Raw genomic sequence first — 19,702 nt, 5'->3', positions numbered from 1 at the left:
TGCCTCTCCCTCATTCACTCCCCCCCTCTCATTCACTCCCCCCTCTCATTCACTCCCCCTCCCCCTCTCATTCACTCTCTGCCCCTCATTCACTCTCTCTCATTCCCTCACCCTCATTCACTCCCTGCCCCTCCCTCATTCACTCTCTGCCTTTCTCTCATTCACTCTCTATCCCTCTCTCATTCACTCTCTGTTCCTCTCTCCCTCATTCACCCTCAGCCTTTCTCTCACTGTCCCTTTCTCTCACTGTCCCTCTCTCTCTCTCAGAGCAGGCTCAATGAGCCGTATGGCCTACTCCAGCTCTTATTTCTTATGTCCTATTTCTGATGTTCTCTTTGTCCCTCTCTCCCTCCCTCTTGCTCTTTCTCTCTTTCTCCACCCCCAAAAGAGGATTGCAAAAACCCTGTTGTTATTGTCTGATGACGAGAATGAGTGATGGTGATTGGCGGTTTGTTCTGCTCCAGGTTGTGGTTGATGTGATTGAAGATTTGTGCAATGAAATGGGGCTTCAAAACCCAGAGGCTGCAGAAGAATATTCTGTGTTCGTCATCACCAACAAAGGTATTCTCTTTAGATACTAGCTCAGTGCATATTTCTACAAGTATGTGAGGCACAACTGTGTGTTAATGGTGGTGTGAGCGGGCAGTGTGTGTGAGCGGGCAGTGTGAGTGTGTGTGTGTGTGAGCGGGCAGTGTGTGTATGTGTGTGTGTGTGTGTGTGCATGAGCGGGCAGTGTGAGTGTGTGTGTGTGTGAGAGCGGGCAGTGTGTGTGAGCGGGCAGTGTGAGTGTGTGTGTGTGTGAGCGGGCAGTGTGTGTATGTGTGTGTGTGCGCATGAGCGGGCAGTGTGAGTGTGTGTGTGTGTGAGAGCGGGCAGTGTGTGTGTGTGTGTGTGTGTGAGTGGGCAGTGTGCATGTGTGTGTGTGTGTGTGTGTGAGCGGGAAGTGTGTGTGTGTGTGAGTGGCTGTGTGTGTGTGAGTGGCTGTGTGTGTGTGAGCGGGCAATGTGTGTGTGTGTGAGCGGGCAGTGTGTGTATGTGTGTGTGTGCGTGAGCGGGCAGTGTGAGTGTGTGTGTGAGCGGGCAGTGTGTGTGTGTGTGTGAGCGGGCAGTGTGTGTGTGTGTGTGAGAGCGAGCTGTGTGTGTGTGAGCGGGCAGTGTGCGTGTGCGTGTGTGAGAGAGCGGGCAGTGTGCGTGTGTGTGAGTGGGGTGTGTGTGAGCGGGGTGTGTGAGAGCGGGCAGTGTGTGTGTGTGTGAGTGGGGTGTGTGTGTGTGAGAGAGCGGGCAGTGTGTGTGTGAGAGAGCGGGCAGTGTGCGTGTGTGTGAGCGGAGTGTGTGTGTGAGCGGGCAATGAGTGTGAGCGGGCAGTGTGCGTGTGCGTGTGTGAGAGAGCGGGCGGGGTGTGTGTGTGTGAGTGGGCAGTGAGTGTGAGCGGGCAGTGTGTGTGTGTGTGAGAGCGGGCTGTGTGTGCGTGTGAGCGGGCAGTGTGTGTATGTGTGTGTGTGTGTGTGTGTGAGCGGGCAGTGTGTGTGTGTGTGCGTGTGAGCGGGCAGTGTGTGTATGTGTGTGCATGAGCGGGCAGTGTGTGTGTGTGAGCGGGCTGTGTGTGCGTGAGCGGGCAGTGTGTGCGTGTGTGTGTGGGCAGTGTGTGTGTGTGTGAGCGGGCAGTGTGTGTATGTGTGAGCGGGCAGTGTGTGTGTGTGTGCGCGTGAGCGGGCAGTGTGTGTATGTGTGTGCGTGTGCATGAGCGGGCAGTGTGTGTGTGTGAGCGGGCAGTGTGTGTGGGCAGTGTGTGTGTGTGTGTGTGGGCAGTGTGTGTGTGTGAGCGGGCTGTGTGTGTGTGTGCGGGCAGTGTGTGTGCGTGAGCGGGCAGTGTGTGCGTGTGAGCGGGCAGTGTATGTATGTGTGCGTGAGCGGGCAGTGTGAGTGTGTGTGTGAGCGGGCAGTGTGTGTGTGTGAGCAGGAAGTGTGTGTGTGTGTGTGTGTGTGTGTGTGAGCGGGAAGTGTGTGTGTGAGTGGCTGTGTGTGTGAGCGGGCAGTGTGCGTGTGCATGTGTGAGAGAGCGGGCAGTGTGTGTGCGTGTGTGTGTGAGCGGGGTGTGTGTGTGTGAGCGGGCAGTGTGCATGTGCGTGTGTGAGAGAGCGGGCAGTGTGCGTGTGTGTGAGTGGGGTGTGTGTGTGTGTGAGCGGGCAGTGTGTGTGTGTGTGTGAGAGAGCGGGCAGTGTGCGTGTGTGTGAGTGGGGTGTGTGTGAGCGGGGTGTGTGAGAGCGGGCAGTGTGTGTGTGTGTGCATGAGCGGGCAGTGTGTGTGTGTGAGCGGGCAGTGTGTGTGTGTGTGTGTGTGAGCGGGCTGTGTGTTTGTGTGCGGGCAGTGTGTGCGTGAGCGGGCAGTGTGTGTCTGTGCGCGTGAGCGGGCTGTGTGTGTGTGTGTGAGCGGGCAGTGTGTGTGTGTGTGTGTGTGAGCGGGGTGTGTGAGTGTGTGTGTGTGTGTGAGCGGGATGTGTGTCTGTGTGTGAGCGGGCTGTGTGTGTGTGAGTGGACAGTGTGCGTGTGTGTGAGCGGGCTGTGTGTGTGTGTGAGCGGGGTGTGTGTCTGTGTGTGAGCGGGCAGTGTGTGTGTATGTGTGTGAGCGGGGTGTGTGTCTGTGTGCGAGTGGACAGTGTGCATGTGTGTGTGAGTGGGAAGTGTGTGTGTGTGTTTGTGAGCGGGCAGTGTGTGTGTGTATGTGTGTGAGCGGGCTGTGTGTGTGTGTGTGAGTGGGCAGTGTGTGTGTGTGTGAGCGGGCAGTGTGTGTATGTGTGTGAGCGGGCTGTGTGTGTGTGTGAGTGGGCAGTGTGTGTGTGTGTGTGTGAGCGGGCAGTGTGTGTGTGTGTGTGAGCAAGCGGGCAGTGTGTGTGTGAGCGGGCAGTGTGTGTGTGTGTTTGTGTGAGCGGCTGTGTGTGTGTGTGGGCAGTGTGTGTGTGAGCGGACAGTGTGTGTGTGTGTGTGAGCGGGCAGTGTGCGTGTGTGTGAGCGGGCAGTTTGTGAGCGGGCAGTGTGTGAGTGAGCGGGTAGTGTGTGTGTGTGTGTGTGTGTGTGAGAGCGGGCAGTGTGTGTGTGTGTGTGTGTGTGTGTGTGTGAGCGGGCAGTGTGTGTGTGAGAGTGGGTTGTGTGTGTGTGTGTGTGTGTGTGAGCGGGCAGTGTGTGTGTGAGAGCGGGTTGTGTGTGTGTGAGCGGGCAGTGTGTGTGTGTGTGTGTGAGCGGGCAGTGTGTGTGTGAGAGCGGGTTGTATGTGTGTGTGTGTGTGTGAGCGGGCAGTGTGTGTGTGAGAGCGGGTTGTGTGTGTGTGTGTGTGTGTGTGAGAGCCGGCAGTGTGTGTGAGCAGAGTGTGGTTGGTTTGTCAGCTACAGTCCTGTGTAATTCTCCCCCATATTCTGTTTCAGGCCAAAATGTACATCCACTCAATAAGAAAGATTACATCCTCGATGTAACTGCAGAAATGGAGCAAGTTGATCCAAACTTCACCTTCTGTTTCCGGCGTGTGCTCTGGTTTCAGCCTCTGAAGTTTGAGAACGAGCTGTGTGTGACTGTGTATTATAACCAGGTACAGGGACATTGCAGTCATGGTCGAGCTCAGGCTGCGATGCAGGGAATAAATTTGATTCCAAATAAGTGTAGAAATGTGATAGGAAAACAACCTGTATTTTATTCTCCCTCCTCGGTCTCGTGTTGTCCCAGTCATCACCTGCTCCAATTCTAGAGCAGTAACCGCAGCCTGGAGACACTTGCACTATTTCTGAATTTAGTTTCCACATTGCCAGCTTCAGTGCAACACATGAGGCACCAGTCTTTGACACACACTCCTAATAATTGTGTATTTAAGGAAACAAATCAAATATTGTCCTTGCTGAGGGTTTGGGGAGGATGGAAGGGAGGGCAGGATCCCCTCCCCCTTAACGCAGCGAACAGGTTCACAGCGGAATAACACAGGCAGGACAACCATTGAGAGGATCAATCCCAGGCTGTCAACGGAGCAGAGCCAGGCTCACTGTCTGTGGGCTTCCCGTCTGTGGGCTTCCCGTCTGTGGGCTCACTGTCTGTGGGCTCACTGTCTGTGGGCTCACTGTCTGTGGGCTTCCCGTCTGTGGGCTTCCCGTCTGTGGGCTCACTGTCTGTGGGCTTCCCGTCTGTGGGCTTCCCGTCTGTGGGCTCACTGTCTGTGGGCTCACTGTCTGTGGGCTCACTGTCTGTGGGCTCACTGTCTGTAGGCTCACTGTCTGTGGGCTTCCCGTCTGTGGGCTTCCCGTCTGTGGGCTTCCCGTCTGTGGGCTCACTGTCTGTGGGCTTCCCGTCTGTGGGCTTCCCGTCTGTGGGCTCACTGTCTGTGGGCTCACTGTCTGTGGGCTCACTGTCTGTGGGATCACTGTCTGTGGGCTCACTGTCTGTGGGATCACTGTCTGTGGGCTTCCCGTCTGTGGGCTCACTGTCTGTGGGCTCACTGTCTGTGGGCTTCCCGTCTGTGGGCTCACTGTCTGTGGGCTTCCTGTCTGTGGGCTCACTGTCTGTGGGATCACTGTCTGTGGGCTCACTGTCTGTGGGATCACTGTCTGTGGGCTTCCCGTCTGTGGGCTCACTGTCTGTGGGCTCACTGTCTGTGGGCTCACTGTCTGTGGGATCACTGTCTGTGGGCTCACTGTCTGTGGCGTCTGGTACCAGGCTCACCCGCTGGGTTCCTGGGGGATCTCAAGTAACGAGAGATCACGAGACAAAATGCAAATTATTAAATTTCAGCCTCTTGTCGAATGAGATGAATATTTATTCTGTACGATTTCCACCCGTAAATAACACAGTAAATGTTTGTTTCCCAATGCAGATTGTTCCAGATTACCTGAAGGGTCTCTTGTATGTCCTGAACCAGGAGACAATGAGTGACAGTCAGTTCCAACAAGTGTCGAAACTGTCAGCTTTGCAGCACCGTGCGAAGGACGGTCTCTATCTGCCCACCATGTGAGTTCATCACCGCAAACATTAATAGGCACAGAGCAGGTAGACCTGTGCACAGACACTTCAGAAAGCATCGTCCCTTTAACCCGCAGCATCCTCTTAGCCTTCCGACAGACACCCGGTCAGGAGCCACGTCTCTCAGACCGTTACAACAATAGCTCAAACAACACAGGCACAATCCTGAGAATCAGTTCAACAACAGACGCTGGCTTCCTATCCCACCGCTGACAGAAATTGCGGCACATGTTATTTTTCAGATGCTGTGAGATTGTTTCCCCGGGGCTGGAGAGTCTAGAATCAGGGGGCACAGTCTCAGGATAAGGAGTTGGCCAATTAAGACTGGGTTGGGGAGGAATTTCTTCTCAGAGGGTGGTGAATCTTTGGAATTCTCTGCCCCACAGGGCTGTGGAGACTGGGCCTCTGAATATATTCAAGGCTGAGATCGATAGATTTTTGGACTCGAGGGGAATCAAGGTGTTATGTCTGTAATACCCTTATGAATGACTCCATGAGGTCTAGTATTGTACTTGAGCTGCTGTGACCTTAGTTCCATTTATTGTAACTCCAGAGTGAGGCACAAGCATGGGCAGCCATTTATACTGGGCCCTGCACATCTATACAGGTGACCCTCAGGTCTCCCACCACAGTGCCCTCTGGTGGCACACCTTATGTGACTATACAGTTAGTATACATGGTCGACATACATGACACAAGGGATATGGGGATAGGGTGGTTGAAGATCAGCCTTGATCTCATTGAATGGTGGAGCAGGCTCAAGAGGCTGAATGGCCGACTCCTGCTCCTAATTCTAGAGTTCTTATGGGTATGTTGTGGACGGGTGAGCTCGGATGGACGAAATGTTTGACAGGACAGTGCAGAGGGAGTTTTTCTCTGTATCTAACCCGTGTTGTACCTGCGCTGGGAGTGTTTGATGGGACCGTGCAGAGGGAGCTTTTCTCTGTATCTAACCTGTGCTCTACCTGCCCTGGGAGTGTTTGATGGGAGAATGTAGAGGGAGCTTGTCTCTCTATCTAACCCGTGCTGTACCTGCCCTGGGAGTGTTTGATGGGACAGTGTAGAGGGAGCTTTTTTCTGTATCAAACCCGTGCTATACCTGCCCTGGGAGTGTTTGATGGGACAGTGTAGAGGGAGCTTTACTCTGTATCTAATCCCATGCTGTACTGCCCTGGGAGTGTTTGACAGGACAGGGCAGAGAGAGCTTTACTTTGTATCTAACCCGTGCTGTACCTGCCCTGGGAGTGTTTGACAGGACAGTGTAGAGGGAGCTTTACTCTGTATCTAATCCCGTGCTGTACCCGCCCTGGGAGTGTTTGATGGGACAGTGTAGAGGGAGCTTTACTCTGTATCTAACCCGTGCTGTACCTGCCCTGGGAGTGTTTGATGGGACAGTGTAGAGGGAGCTTTACTCTGTATCTAATCCCGTGCTGTACCCGCCCTGGGAGTGTTTGATGGGACAGTGTAGAGGGAGCTTTACTCTGTATCTAACACCATGCTGTACCTGCCCTGGGAGTGTTTGATGGGACAGTGTAGAGGGAGCTTTACTCTGTATCTAATCCCATGCTGTACCCGACCTGGGAGTGTTTGATGGGACAGTGTAGAGGGAGCTTTACTCCGTATCTAACCCCGTGCTGTACCTGCCCTGGGAGTGTTTGATGGGACAGTGTAGAGAGAGCTGTACTCTGTATCTAACCCCGTGCTGTACCTGCCCTGGGAATGTTTGATGGGACAGTGTAGTGGGAGCTTTACTCTGTTTCTTACCCCGTGCTGTAACTGCCCTGGGAGTGTTTGATGGGACAGTGTAGAGGGAGCTTTACTCTGTATCTAACCCATACTGTACCTGTCCTGGGAGTGTTTGATGGGACAGTGTAGAGGGAGCTTTACTCTGTATCTAACCGTGCTGTACCTGCCCTGGGAGTGTTTGATGGGACAGTGTAGAGGGAGCTTTACTCAGTATCTAACCCCGTGCTGTTCCTGCCCCGGGAGTGTTTGATGGCACAGTGTAGGAGCATTACTCTGTATCTAACCCCGTGCTGTTCCTGCCCCGGGAGTGTTTGATGGCACAGTGGAGAAGGAGCATTACTCTGTATCTAACCCGTGCTGTACCTGTCCTGAGAGTGTTTGATGGGACAGTGTAGAGGGAGCTTTACTCTGTATCGAACCCCGTGCTGTAACTGCCAACAAGCAATGCAGGAGCTCCTTCAAGAATCTGCACCAACACTTTCCTGCTCCTGCCCAGGAAGCAATCACGGCGAGATGGCCAAATTTGATGGAGAAGTTGATTTTCCCCTGGGTTCTGTATAAAGCCCATCTGTGCTTCGTGTTGCAAATGGCAAGCTGACTGCAGTAGCTGCTGTGAGACCAGGCTCGAGGGGCCGTATGGCCTACTCCTGCTCCTATTTATGTGCCAGCACAATGCACCAGGAGCAGAACTTGAGGCCCTCCGCTACATTTACAAACAGCCAAAATTATTTGAATTCCCACGCAGTGGGCAGGCAGGACCGGTGAACCTAGCAGCCAAACATTTTGTGCACACTCCAGATCCTAGACTAGATCCACTAGTTTGTATTAAATTTGGATTCGATTGCAGCAACACGGTCACTGAACCCCTTAAAGCACCAACGTGCTGTGGCTGAGCATATCTCTTCCCAACCCTGCTCCTTCACTGAAGGTGTTACTACAGTTGTACAGGGCCTTGGTGAGGCCACACCTGGAGTATTGTGTACAGTTTTGGTCTCCTAACTTGAGGAAGGACATTCTTGCTATTGAGGGAGTGCAGCGAAGATTCACCAGACTGATTCCCGGGATGGCGGGACTGACATATCAAGAAAGACTGGATCAACTGGGCTTGTATTCACTGGAGTTCAGAAGAATGAGAGGGGATCTCATAGAAACGTTTAAAATTCTGACGGAGTTAGACAGGTTAGATGCAGGAAGAATGTTCCCAATGTTGGGCAAGTCCAGAACCAGGGGTCACAGTCTAAGGATAAGGGGTAAGCCATTTAGGACCGAGATGAGGAGAAACTTCTTCACCCAGAGAGTGGTGAACCTGTGGAATTCTCTACCACAGAAAGTTGTTGAGGCCAATTCACTAAATATATTCAAAAAGGAGTTCGATGTAGTCCTTACTACTCGGGGGATCAAGGGGTATGGCGAGAAAGCAGGAATGGGGTACTGAAGTTGCATGTTCAGCCATGAACTCATTGAATGGCAGTGCAGGCTAGAAGGGCTGAATGGCCTACTCCTGCACCTATCTTCCATGTTTTTATGAATGCTGGGGGGATGAGCATCTGTTGGGGGCTCCAGTGTCCCACTTGAAGTGCAAGATGGAAGATTGGGTTGCCATGGGCGGGGAATATCCGGCCCACAGACCCCTTGGTAGCTCAGTCTGGTCCTTGCGTGTTGAGGATAAAATGTACTTTAAGTTTTGGTTGCCTTGTGTGTGAGACTCTTGCTTCATCTCTTTCTGTCTCTCCAAGTCGTGAGGTGCAGGACTATGTCCCTCCGCAGATTTATCGACAGCAGCGCCCTCAGTCCTGGCTGAACATGGTGACGCAGAACACTGAGCACATTCAGGCCCTCAGTCCCCACCAGGCCAGAGCACAGTTCCTCGGTAAGTCTCCACTCCCGCTCAGTGTTCTGGTGATGAGTTTGTGCTGTGTGTAGTTTAGTCTGATGTGCTACCCCAATGACAGTACTGTGGCCCCACGTGGGAGAACGGACGACAGGCATTGACCCACCACAGTTGGGCTCATTCATTGGATCCGTGATAGCTGACATCAAGGTGCGGCACTGTACTCTACTGACAGGAAAGATCGCAGGCTATGCTGGGTTGGATGAGGGTGTGAAGACTGCAAATGGCCTGAGTGCTGCTGGGCGATGGAAGGGAGAAATATTAGCTGTATTCTCAATCCGGCACATGGATGTTTGATGCAATCCACCGTTCTGTCTAGACTCACATAAATTTGCCCACTTGGCCCAGGTACTGGGGGTTCCTGTCCCCATGGAACCAGCAGGAATATGTGTCTTCTGGACTGGAAGGAAACTGCAAACAAAATGGGTTTGTCTGTAGTTTGGATCATGTTCTTTTATACAGGGAACCCCAATCCCCCCCTCATCCATTGAGCCTGCACTTCACTGTGTGACTAGGAGATTGATTCACAATTTGCTCACTCCATTTGTGACTGGTCTCTCTTCGTTTACACAGGGCTCGTCAGTGCATTCTCCATGTTTGGATCCTCATTCTTCTACATCCAGAGCAGCAGCAACAGTGCGATTGTTGCCCCTTGTATCTTGGCCATCAACCAGAACGGACTCAACTTCCTCAACAAGGAGACTCACGTGAGTTGCTAAACATAATGTCAGCCCATTAAAAACCACAGAATGAACGGGCTATGCAGCATATCAAGCTCACTCCTCCCATACCCCATGTACACCCTCCCCTATCACAGACCCTACCCACCCACTGACTCCCCTCCCATACCCCATGTGTTGTGTATGTAATAACTGTTAGACTGAGTACTGTTTAACTCCAAAAGGTATAACCTTGGCTCTGCTTTCTTAAGGCCCAAAGTGACTAATATACAAAATGGCTGGCCTTTTATACTTGGGCTGCACACACGTGCGTGCAGCCCAATGGCCTCCAACAGTGACGCCATCTAGTGGCTAGTGATCCCAAAAGTACATACATGACAATACCCCCCTCTGAGATATTGAGAAATTAACACATTCTTTTACAAATTGAGACGGTCCGGTGTTTTACGCTCCCAGGTTGACCGTCTCAGTTCAACTCCAGTCTTGGGAGAGTGTTCAGAGTCTGTTGTGACTGGTGGCTGGGTGGCTGACCTGGTGGGAGTGGCAATGGCCATGTCAGGGATTGAAAGTCCATTTTCATTGAACATGTCAGTGATTGAAAGTCCCGATTCACTGATGACCACTGAGTCCTCTGATAACTGGGGATAGGTTGGTTGGTCGTCGATTGTCTCTTCCTCCGACTGTTCCGGTTCGTCTGTGTGCCGCAGCTTTGTCTGATCCATATGTTTCCTGCAGGTTTGCCCATTTTTGAGCTTGACAATAAATACTCTGTTGCCCTCCTTGGCCATGACAGCACCAGCGATCCACTTAGGATCCTGACCATAATTCAGAACATATACAGGATCATTTACAGAAATATCACATGACACAGCTGCGTGATCGTGATACCCTTGCTGACTTTGTCTTCTATATTCAACATGATTATTCAAGTCAGGGTGTACAAGAGATAGCTTGGTCTTAAGACCTCTCTTCATCATTAGTTCAGTAGGCGAGACCCCGGTAAGCGTGTGTGGTCTTGTCCTGTAACTAAGCAGTATGCATGACAGGAGTCTGCAGTGACCCTTGGGTTATTCGCTTCATACTCTGCTTTATGATTTGGACAGCACATTCTGCTTGCTCATTGGATGCAGGTTTGAACGGTGCTGACCTTACATGTTTGATACCATTGAGTTTCATGAACTCTTGAAACTCCTGACTGGTGAAACACGATCTGTTGTCGCTAACAACGATGTCAGGCAGACCATGTGTCGTGAACATGACACTGAGATTCTCAATGGTAGCTGTGGATGTGCTGGATGACATGATTATAAACTCTATCCACTTCGAATATGCATCCACCACAACTAAAAACATCTTCCCCAGGAAGGGACCTGCAAAGTCTCTGTGGATCCTTGACCATGATTTGGATGGCCACGACCACAGACTCAGTGGCGATTCCGCTGGTGCTTTGCTGAGCTGCATGCAAGTGTTGCTCTGATGCACTAATGATTCCAGCTCAGAGTCAATTCCCGGCCACCATACATGAGACCTGGCGATGGCTTTCATCATTACAATGCCGGGATGTGTGCAATGTAGCTCACGTACAAATTTCTCTCTCCCTTTCTTGGGCATAACAACACGATTGCCCCACAGTATACAATCCAACTGAATAGACAGTTCGTCTTTGCAACGAATGTAAGGTTTGGTCTCCTCACACATTTGCTTGGGTATGGCGGACCAATCACCTTTGAGAATGCAACTCTTCACCACCGATAAAATCAGGCCCTGGTTGGTCCAGGTCTTAACTTGTTGAGCCGTGACAGGGGTTCCTTCACTCTCGAGCATCCATAACTAACAATAGGTCCGCCGGTTGTGGCGTTTCCACCTCCGATTTGGGCAACATAGAAAATAGGTGCAGGAGTAGGCCATTCGGCCCTTCTGGCCTGCACAGCCATTCAATGAGTTCATGGCAGGCGGCTCAAAGCATCGTCACAATTCTCGGTGCCAGGTCTGTGGCGAATGACATAATCATACGCGGATAATGTCAGCGTCCACCTCTGGATGCGGGATGAAGCATTGGTATTGATACCTTTGTTTTCAGAGAACAGTGAAATGAGCGACTTGTGATCTGTTTCCAGTTCAAACCGAAGACCAAACAGGTGATGCATCTTTTTAACCCCATACACACAGGCTAGTGCTTCTTTCTCTACCATGCTGTAGGCTCTTTCCGCTTTGGACAAACATTTTGAAGCATACGTGACTGGTTGAAGTTTACCCACTCATCAGCTTGTTGGAGTACGCAACCAATTCCATATGACAAAGCATCACAAGCCAATACTAAATGTTTACATGGGTCATAATGTACCAGCAGCTTGTTAGAGCAAAGCAGATTAGTGGCTTTCTCAAGTGCTCTGTCTTGAGACGTGTCCCAAACCCAGTTGTCACCTTTTCTTAGCAGCGCGTGCAGTGGTTCTAATAAGGTGCTCAATTTAGGTAGGAAGTTACCGAAGTAGTTGAGTAGACCCAGAAACAAATGCAGCTCCGTCACATTCTGAGGCTTGGGTGCATTCTTGATGGCCTTGGTTTTCGCGTCCGTGGGCCTGATGCTGTTAGCAGCAATTTTCCTCCCCAGGAATTCAACCTCTGGTGCCATGAAGACGCACTTCGAGTGTTTCAGTCTGAGTCCCACTTTGTCCAGACGATGTAGAACCTCTTCCAGGTTGTTCAGATGCTCCTCGGAATCACGACCTGTGACCAGGATGTCATCTTAGAATATAATGGTTCTGGGAACGGACTTCAGCAGACTCTCCATGTTCCTCTGAAATATTGCTGCAGCCGAGCGAATTCCAAAAGGGCACCTGTGATAAATAAACAGTGCTTAATGCTCATAAGTCTTTTCAACGTCTCGACCAGCTCCTGTGTCATGTAGGCCGACGTCAAGTCCAGTTTGGTGAATGACTTCCCCCCCCGCTAGCATTGCAAACAAGTCATCAGCCTTCGGTAACGGGTACTGATCCTGTTTCGAAACCCTGTTGCTCGTAGCCTTGTAGTCTCCACAGATTCTGACTGTGCCATCACTTTTCAGCACAGGAACAATGGGGCTGGCCCATTCATTAAATTAAACTGGTGATATGATCCCTGTCCAGTTCGATTTCGACCTTCTCCCTCATCATATACGGAACTGCCCGAGCTTTATGATGGACGGGTCTTGCATCCGAGTCCAGGTGGATCTGCACCTTGGCTCCCGTGAAGTTGTCGATGCCTGGTTCGAACAGCGAAGGGAACTTGCTCAGTACGTGGGCACATGTATCTTCCTCCGACGACAACGCCTTGATGTCGTTCTAGTCGTATCTGATTTTTTTCAAGTCAGTTCCTGCCGAACAGCGTTGGGCCATTGCCTGGGACAATCCATAGCGGTAACTCGTAAACCGCACCATCAAACGACACTTTAATTGTGGCATTACCAATCACCGTTATGAGTTCTTTGGTATACGTGCGCAACTTGGCATTGACTGGACTCAGCCTGGGCCTCACAGCCTTAGTATCCCACAGCTTGTCGAATGCCTTCTAGCTCTGTGTCCAGTTCCATCGATACAGGCACCCCATTAAATTTCATGTTGGTCATTATCGGTTTGCTCTTAGTTAGGAATGAGTACAGACCATACACTTCCTCCTCTGGTAACTCAGATTGCGTAACCGGATCCGCGCGAGTCTGACCATCATCCTCCACGTGGTGTGTCGCAGCACGCTTGCTCATCTGCGGACACTTGCGCTGGAGATGCCCCACTCTCAGACAGCCTTTGCAACTATATTGCTTTATTTGGCACTGCTGGTGCCGGTGATTTCCCCCACAACGCCAACATGGAGAAATCTGATGCATTCCCGCTGGTGAACTTTGGGCAGCCACAGGTTTCGTGTACACAGTCGGGTGGGCCCTGTCATGTGCCACTCTGCCGAACGCTGAATCAATCATATTTACAGTACTTGCCGATTTTTCACTGATATCTGCTTTAGACTTCTATCCGTCGTCATGCATGACTGAGCGATCATGATGGCCCCGTTCAAGTTTAACGTCTCCACCGCCAGTTGTTTATGCAGGATCACCTCGTGGTTGATGCCGATTACAAAGAAGTCCCGCAGCATGTCTGCCAACACAGCCCCGAACTTACATGGTCCTGCTAGACGTCTCAGGTCGGTAATGAATTCCGCCGCATTCTGGCCCTCTGAGCGAACGTGCGTGTAAAATCTGTATCTCGAGATAATGATGCCTTCGTCTGGCTTAAGGTGGTCCTGTACCAGTTCTTCATACGTCTTCTCTGTTGGACTCACAGGGAGGAGTAGATTCTTTATCAGACCATAAATTTTTGTACCGCAAACCGTGAGGAACAGCGCCCGGCGCCGATCTGCGTCACCGACCTCCTCCATTTTGTTGGCCACAAAGAACTGTCTCAAACGGCTCACAGTCTGCCCCATCTTCTCCTTCCACAAATCACTCCAACAATCCAACTGTGGCCATGTTTGCATGCAAAGGTTCTTGTTGCCTCGTCGCCAAATATTATGTATGTAATAACTGTTAGACTGAGTACTGTTTAACTCCAAGAGGTATAACCTTGGCTCTGCTTTATTAAGGCCCAAAGTGACTAATATACAAAATGGCTGGCCTTTTATACTTGGGCTGCACACATTTGCGTGCAGCCCAATGGTCTCCACCAGTGACGCCATCTAGTGGCTATTGATCCCAAAAATACTGAGTGTCATGTATTCAACCAGCATTGTAACCCATGTATAAACTGACCTAAGTTGTACACCGTGAGAACACTGACCACTAGGTGGGAGACACTCCTAACCTGGACCTTCAGGTATAAAAGGGGAAGCTCCACCCACCTTCATCACTTGAGTGCTAAGGAATAAAGGACAGGTCACAGACTGACCTTCTCTCAAGCATGGGCCTCGTGTGCATTTATACTGTGTAGTAAGGACGTATCAATTCTACTACAACCAAAAACATTTTCGCCATGAAAGGACCTGCGTAGTCCACATGGATGCATGACCAAGGCTTGGCGGGCCATGGCCAGGGGCTAAGGGGGGCTTCCCTGGGCGCATGGCCCAGCTGGGCACACGTGTTGCACCTGCGAACACAAAGTTCCAGATCTGCGTCTATCCCTGGCTACCAAACGTGTGACCTGGCAATTGCCTTCATCGTGACAATGCCCGGGTGCCCATTGTGGAGTTCTCTGATGAACACCTCTCTGTCCATCTGGGGCATGACTACGCGGTTTCCCCACAGTAGGCAATCGGCCTGAATCGAGAGTTCATCCTTGCGCCTGTGAAATGGTTTAAATTTCTCAGGGCATGCCCTGTACGTGGCTGCCCAGTCCCCATTCAGGACACATTTCTTGACTAGAGACAATAGCGGGTCTCTATTTGTCCAGACTTTAATCTGACGGGGTCACGGGTGAGCCTTCGCTTCTGAAAGCTTCAACAGCCATGACCATCTCAGCACTATGCTCGGTAGCCCCCTCAGTGGTGGCTAGTGGGAGCCTGCTGAGTGCATCGGCGCAGTTTTCGGTGCCCGGTCTGTGCCAAATTGTGTAGTCATAGGCGGCTAACCTGAGTGCCCACCTCTGTATGCGGGCCGATGCGTTTGCATTTATGGCCTTGTTGTCGGCCAAAAGGGACGTTAGGGGTTTGTGATCTGTCTCCAGCTCAAATTTCCTGCCAAACAGGTACTGGCGCATTTTCTTTATCGCATATACACATGCGAGCGCCTCCTTTTCTATCATCCCATAGCCCCTTTCTGCCTGGGACAGACTCCTGGAGGCATAAGCTACCGACTGTAACTGACCCTTGGCATTGACATGCTGCAACACACACCCGACACCATAGGACGACGCATCGCACGTTAACACAAGTTTCTTACATGGGTCATATAGCGTTAACAGATTGTTGGAACATAACAAATTGCGTGCTCTATTAAAAGTCCTTTCCTGGCTGCCCCCCCAGACCCATTCGTGACCTTTGCGTAGGAGCACGTGTAGCGGCTCTAGCAGCGTGCTCAATTTGGGAAGAAAGTTACCAAAATAGTTCAGGAGCCCCAGGAACGAACGCAGCTCCGTCGTGTTACGGGGTCTGGGTGCTCTCTGGATCGCTTCCGTCTTGGATGCAGTAGGGCTGATCCCGTCTGCTGCTACCCTCATCCCCAGGAATTCTACCTCTGGAGCTAGGAAGACGCACTTCGCCTTTTTCAGTCGCAGACCTACCCGGTCCAGTCTGCGTAGCACCTCCTCCAGGTTGTGGAGGTGTTCTTCAGTATCGTAACCCGTAATGAGGATGTCGTCCTGAAAAACCACCGTCCCTGGAATCGACTTGAGGAGGCTTTCCATATTTCGTTGGAAGATCGCGGCGGCCGAGCGAATCCCGAACGGACATCTGTTGTACTCAAACAACACCTTGTGTGTCGTGATGGTGGTCAGCTTCTTCGATTCACTCGCCAGCTCCTGGGTCATGTAAGCTGAGGTCAGGTCCAATTTTGAAAAAAAGTTTGCCACCGGATAGCGTCGCAAAGAGGTCCTCCGCTCTCGTTAGCGGGTACTGGTCTTGGAGTGACACCCGATTGATGGTGGCCTTGTAATCGCCACATATCCTGACCGACCCATCCGCCTTGAGCACCGGCACAATCGGGCTCGCCCAGTCACTGAATTCAACTGGCGAGATGATGCCTTCCCTCAACAGGCGGTCCAATTCGCCTTCTATCTTTTCCCGCATCACGTACGGCACCGCTCTGGCCTTGTGGTGTACTGGTCTGGCGTCCGGGTTTATGTGAATCACTACTTTGGCCCCCATGAAAGTGCCAATGCCGGGTTGAAATAATGAGTCAAATTTGTCCAGGACCTATGAGCATGATACTCGCTCCACAGAGGAAATTGCATTGACATTGCCCCATTTCCAGTTCATGACAGCAAGCCAACTCCTCCCCAGTAGTGCGGGACCGTCCCCTGGGACAATCCAGAGTGGCAACCTGTTCTCCGAATCTTTGTGGGTCACGACTACTGTGGCGCTGCCTAGCACCGGAATGATCTGCTTTGTGCAAGTCCGTAGCTGTGCGTCAATCGGCGATAATTTTGGCCTCCTGGCCTTGGATGCCCACAACTTTTCGAACTGTTTGATACCCATCAGGGACTGGCTGGCACCCGTGTCTAACTCCATTGATACTGGGATGCTGTTGAGGAGCACTTTCATCATTATCGGTGGCGTCCTGGTGTATGAACTGTATACGTGCTCCACATGAACTCGCTGAACTTCAGCTTCCAGCGATTTCCCCCAGCGATCATTTCTGCAATTTCTGCAGGTATTTTGCTCATCTCTGCAAACTCCGGCTGAGTGTGTGCCTCCACGCTTCCAACATGAGCTGCTGTTGGAAACAAAAGTTCCCTTGCCAGTCGATCGTCCCTGACTGCCCCTGTTATTGTCCTTGAGTGCACCATTAACAGGTGTTGATGGCCCCATTACTGGCTGCATTGTCCCTTGCAATGGCGTGAATCGCTGTTCAGCTTGCCATTGTCTCTGTCGAACTCCCCCTCTGGGTTTGACTACATGTTGGGGCATGCCTGACTGCCCTTGTCTGCCTGCAGAACTGTGTGCTGCTTTAATAATGTTGAATCTCTGTCCCAACCATTCCTCAACACAGTACCTCTCGTCTGTTCTGCTAGTGGCCATGCTCGCGTGGTTTAAATCCCAGTTTCTTGTCATCATTGATTGGTCCTTACTACAGAGTATAAATGCACACGAGGCCCATGCTTGAGAGAAGGTCAGTCTGTGACCTGTCCTTTATTCCTTAGCACTCAAGTGATGAAGGTGGGTGGAGCTTCCCCTTTTATACCTGAAGGTCCAGGTTAGGAGTGTCTCCCACCTAGTGGTCAGTGTTCTCACGGTGTACAACTTAGGTCAGTTTATACATGGGTTACAATGCTGGTTGAATACATGACACTGAGGTGCTCGATAATTCTTTAAGTACATGAAGGAAATGGGACTGTGTAAGTTAGGTATCAGCCGTGGCTCAGTGGGTAGCACTCCATTGTCTCTGAGTCAGAAGGTTCAAGTCCCACTCCTGAGACTTGAGCACAAAATCTAGGCTCACACCCCAGCGCAGTACTGAGTGAGCGCTGCACTGTCAGAAGGGCAGTACTGAGGGAATGCCGCACTGTCGGAGCGTCAGTACTGAGGGAGCACCGCACTGTCGGAGGGGCAGTACTGAGGGAGCGCTGCACTGTCAGAAGGGCAGTACTGAGGGAGCGCTGCACTGTCTGAGGGGCAGTACTGAGGGAGCACTGCACTGTCTGAGGGGCAGTACTGAGGGAGCACCGCACTGTCGGAGGGGCAGTACTGAGGGAGCGCTGCACTGTCAGAAGGGCGGTACTGAGGGAGCGCTGCACTGTCTGAGGGGCAGTACTGAGGGAGCACTGCACTGTCTGAGGGGCAGTACTGAGGGAGCACTGCACTGTCGGAGGGGCAGTACTGAGGGAGCACCGCACTGTCGGAGGGGCAGTACTGAGGGAGCACTGCACTGTCGGAGGGGCAGTACTGAGGGAGTGCTCCACTATCGAAGGGGCAGTACTGAGGGAGCGCTGCACTGTCAGAGGGGCAGTACTGAGGGAGCTCTGCACTGTCAGAGGGGCAGTACTGAGGGAGTGCTCCACTATCGAAGGGGCAGTACTGAGGGAGCTCTGCACTGTCAGAGAGGTAGTACTGAGGGAGCACCGCACTGTCGGAGGGGCAGTACTGAGGGAGTGCTGCACTGTCAGAGGGGCAGTACTGAGGGAGCTCTGCACTGTCGAAGGGAGGTGCCGTCTTTCGAGTGAGACATTAAACCAAGAGCCCGCCTGCCCTCTCAGGTGGACGAAAAGATCCCATGGTTCTATTTCGCAGAAGGGCGGGGAGTTCACCCTGGTCTCCTGGGGCCAATATTTATCCCTCAACCCACATCACTGAAACACAGATTATCTGGTCATTATTACATTACTGTTTGTGGGAGCTTGCTGTACTCAAGTTGCCGCATTTCCTACATTAGGCAGTTGCGGCAATTACAACAGATAGACCTTCGTAATTTTCCGTCTGGACAACCATGCCAGTGGCTATGAAGGTGACTTTTATGCCATCAGGTTTCTGCAGGCAGCCATAGAGGGTTCTGTGTATTGTCACCCATGGCCAGCTCATACTCATCGGGTACCTGATGCATGTTTCTAGAGAGATTGATGGATTAGACAAAGGCTAACAATTAAAGTCTGTCTTGTACGGTAGCAGAAGGCTGCTGATATCATAAACCTGCTGGTATCACTCGATTAAAATGGAGCAAATGTTGTAAATTTCTGCACACAAGTAATTACTGTTGGAGGGATGGTAGCACACACTAAGATTATTATGTCTAATGTATCTATGGATGACTCCACGAGGCAATGTGTTGTACTCAAACTGTAGTGACCTTGATCCTTTATTTGTAACTCCAGAGTGAGGCATAAGCATGGCTCCCCTTTTATACAGCCCCTGCCACCAGGGCAGGAAACCCCGGTCTCCACCAGTTACACCCTCTAGTGGTGCCAGCATGTATAGACACAGTGTAACCCTTTATTGATAGTATATCAGGTAAACAAGTCTCCATCTTATGCAACTATACAGTGACTACACAGAGAGTATATCTATAGTCTGCATATATAACATCACTCTCCCCCAAGACCTTCGTGCCAATTACCATTGCACTGTGCTCTGGCTTGGCTCTCCCCAGACTTAAGTGCCAATCGGCCCTTGCACCTTGGCTGTGCTTTGGCTTGGCTCTCTCCCTGTTAACCCCCCAAGTCCTTTTGCCACAACGTTGGGTAGGGGTTACCAGTTTGGATGTTTCGATAATCAGTGGAGGTTCCAGTGGGTTCTGGGTATGATCCATGAGTGTGTCCATGGCTACATACATCCATTTCCCCCCCCTCCCCCACCCCCGGCCACACAGCGAGATAATGCAGCTGGCCCGTTACATTTACAGGATCAGACACAGTGCAAGTACAAAGAAAGGAGGAAAGAAAATGTTTTACACTTTATACCGTGACACCTTGGTTCAGTGACTTACATTCGTTACATTTTACGGTCGTGCGCCAGGATTGGGTAGATTGCATTCATGGTTCAGTCATGGTCAGTCCTGAGGTATGTACAGGTATGTGAGGACGCTAGTTCCAGAGCAACCGGACGGGGTCCTAGTCGTCTGATGGAGGCACTGCGCCCCCTGCTAGCGGGGGGGTCTTGGTTCGCTCACCTTGCCAGGACTCAGGGCCGTTGCCTAGTGGTGGGCAGAGCCACAGATGTGTGTGGCCTCCCTGTCCTCCTTTGAGGGCTGCAGAATCTTCTGCCTGCTCTGTAACGGTGTTGGG

The 19,702-nt window shown here is 51.5% G+C and overlaps 1 protein-coding gene across 4 annotated transcripts in view; it reads left to right on the top strand.

Moving 5' to 3' along the window:
- Positions 1 to 19,702, top strand: part of LOC139281327 (unconventional myosin-XV-like) — a 628,080-nt gene that overhangs the window by 589,445 nt on the left and 18,933 nt on the right. For 3 of the 4 annotated variants that reach the window (XM_070901485.1, XM_070901486.1, XM_070901487.1), the window contains 5 exons: positions 465 to 561; positions 3,419 to 3,579; positions 4,849 to 4,982; positions 8,477 to 8,610; positions 9,205 to 9,338. In XM_070901485.1, coding sequence (XP_070757586.1) covers positions 465 to 561; positions 3,419 to 3,579; positions 4,849 to 4,982; positions 8,477 to 8,610; positions 9,205 to 9,338 — 660 coding nt within the window. Of the gene's footprint in view, positions 1 to 464; positions 562 to 3,418; positions 3,580 to 4,848; positions 4,983 to 8,476; positions 8,611 to 9,204; positions 9,339 to 19,702 lie in introns of those variants that run through there. The other variant, XM_070901488.1, reaches the window with a different exon arrangement.

This window comes from Pristiophorus japonicus, chromosome 15, assembly GCF_044704955.1.
Source record: "Pristiophorus japonicus isolate sPriJap1 chromosome 15, sPriJap1.hap1, whole genome shotgun sequence".
Classification (NCBI taxonomy): Eukaryota; Metazoa; Chordata; class Chondrichthyes; family Pristiophoridae; genus Pristiophorus; species Pristiophorus japonicus.
Note: the sequence above shows the minus strand (reverse complement) of the source record. Positions and strands in the feature narration are given on the sequence as shown.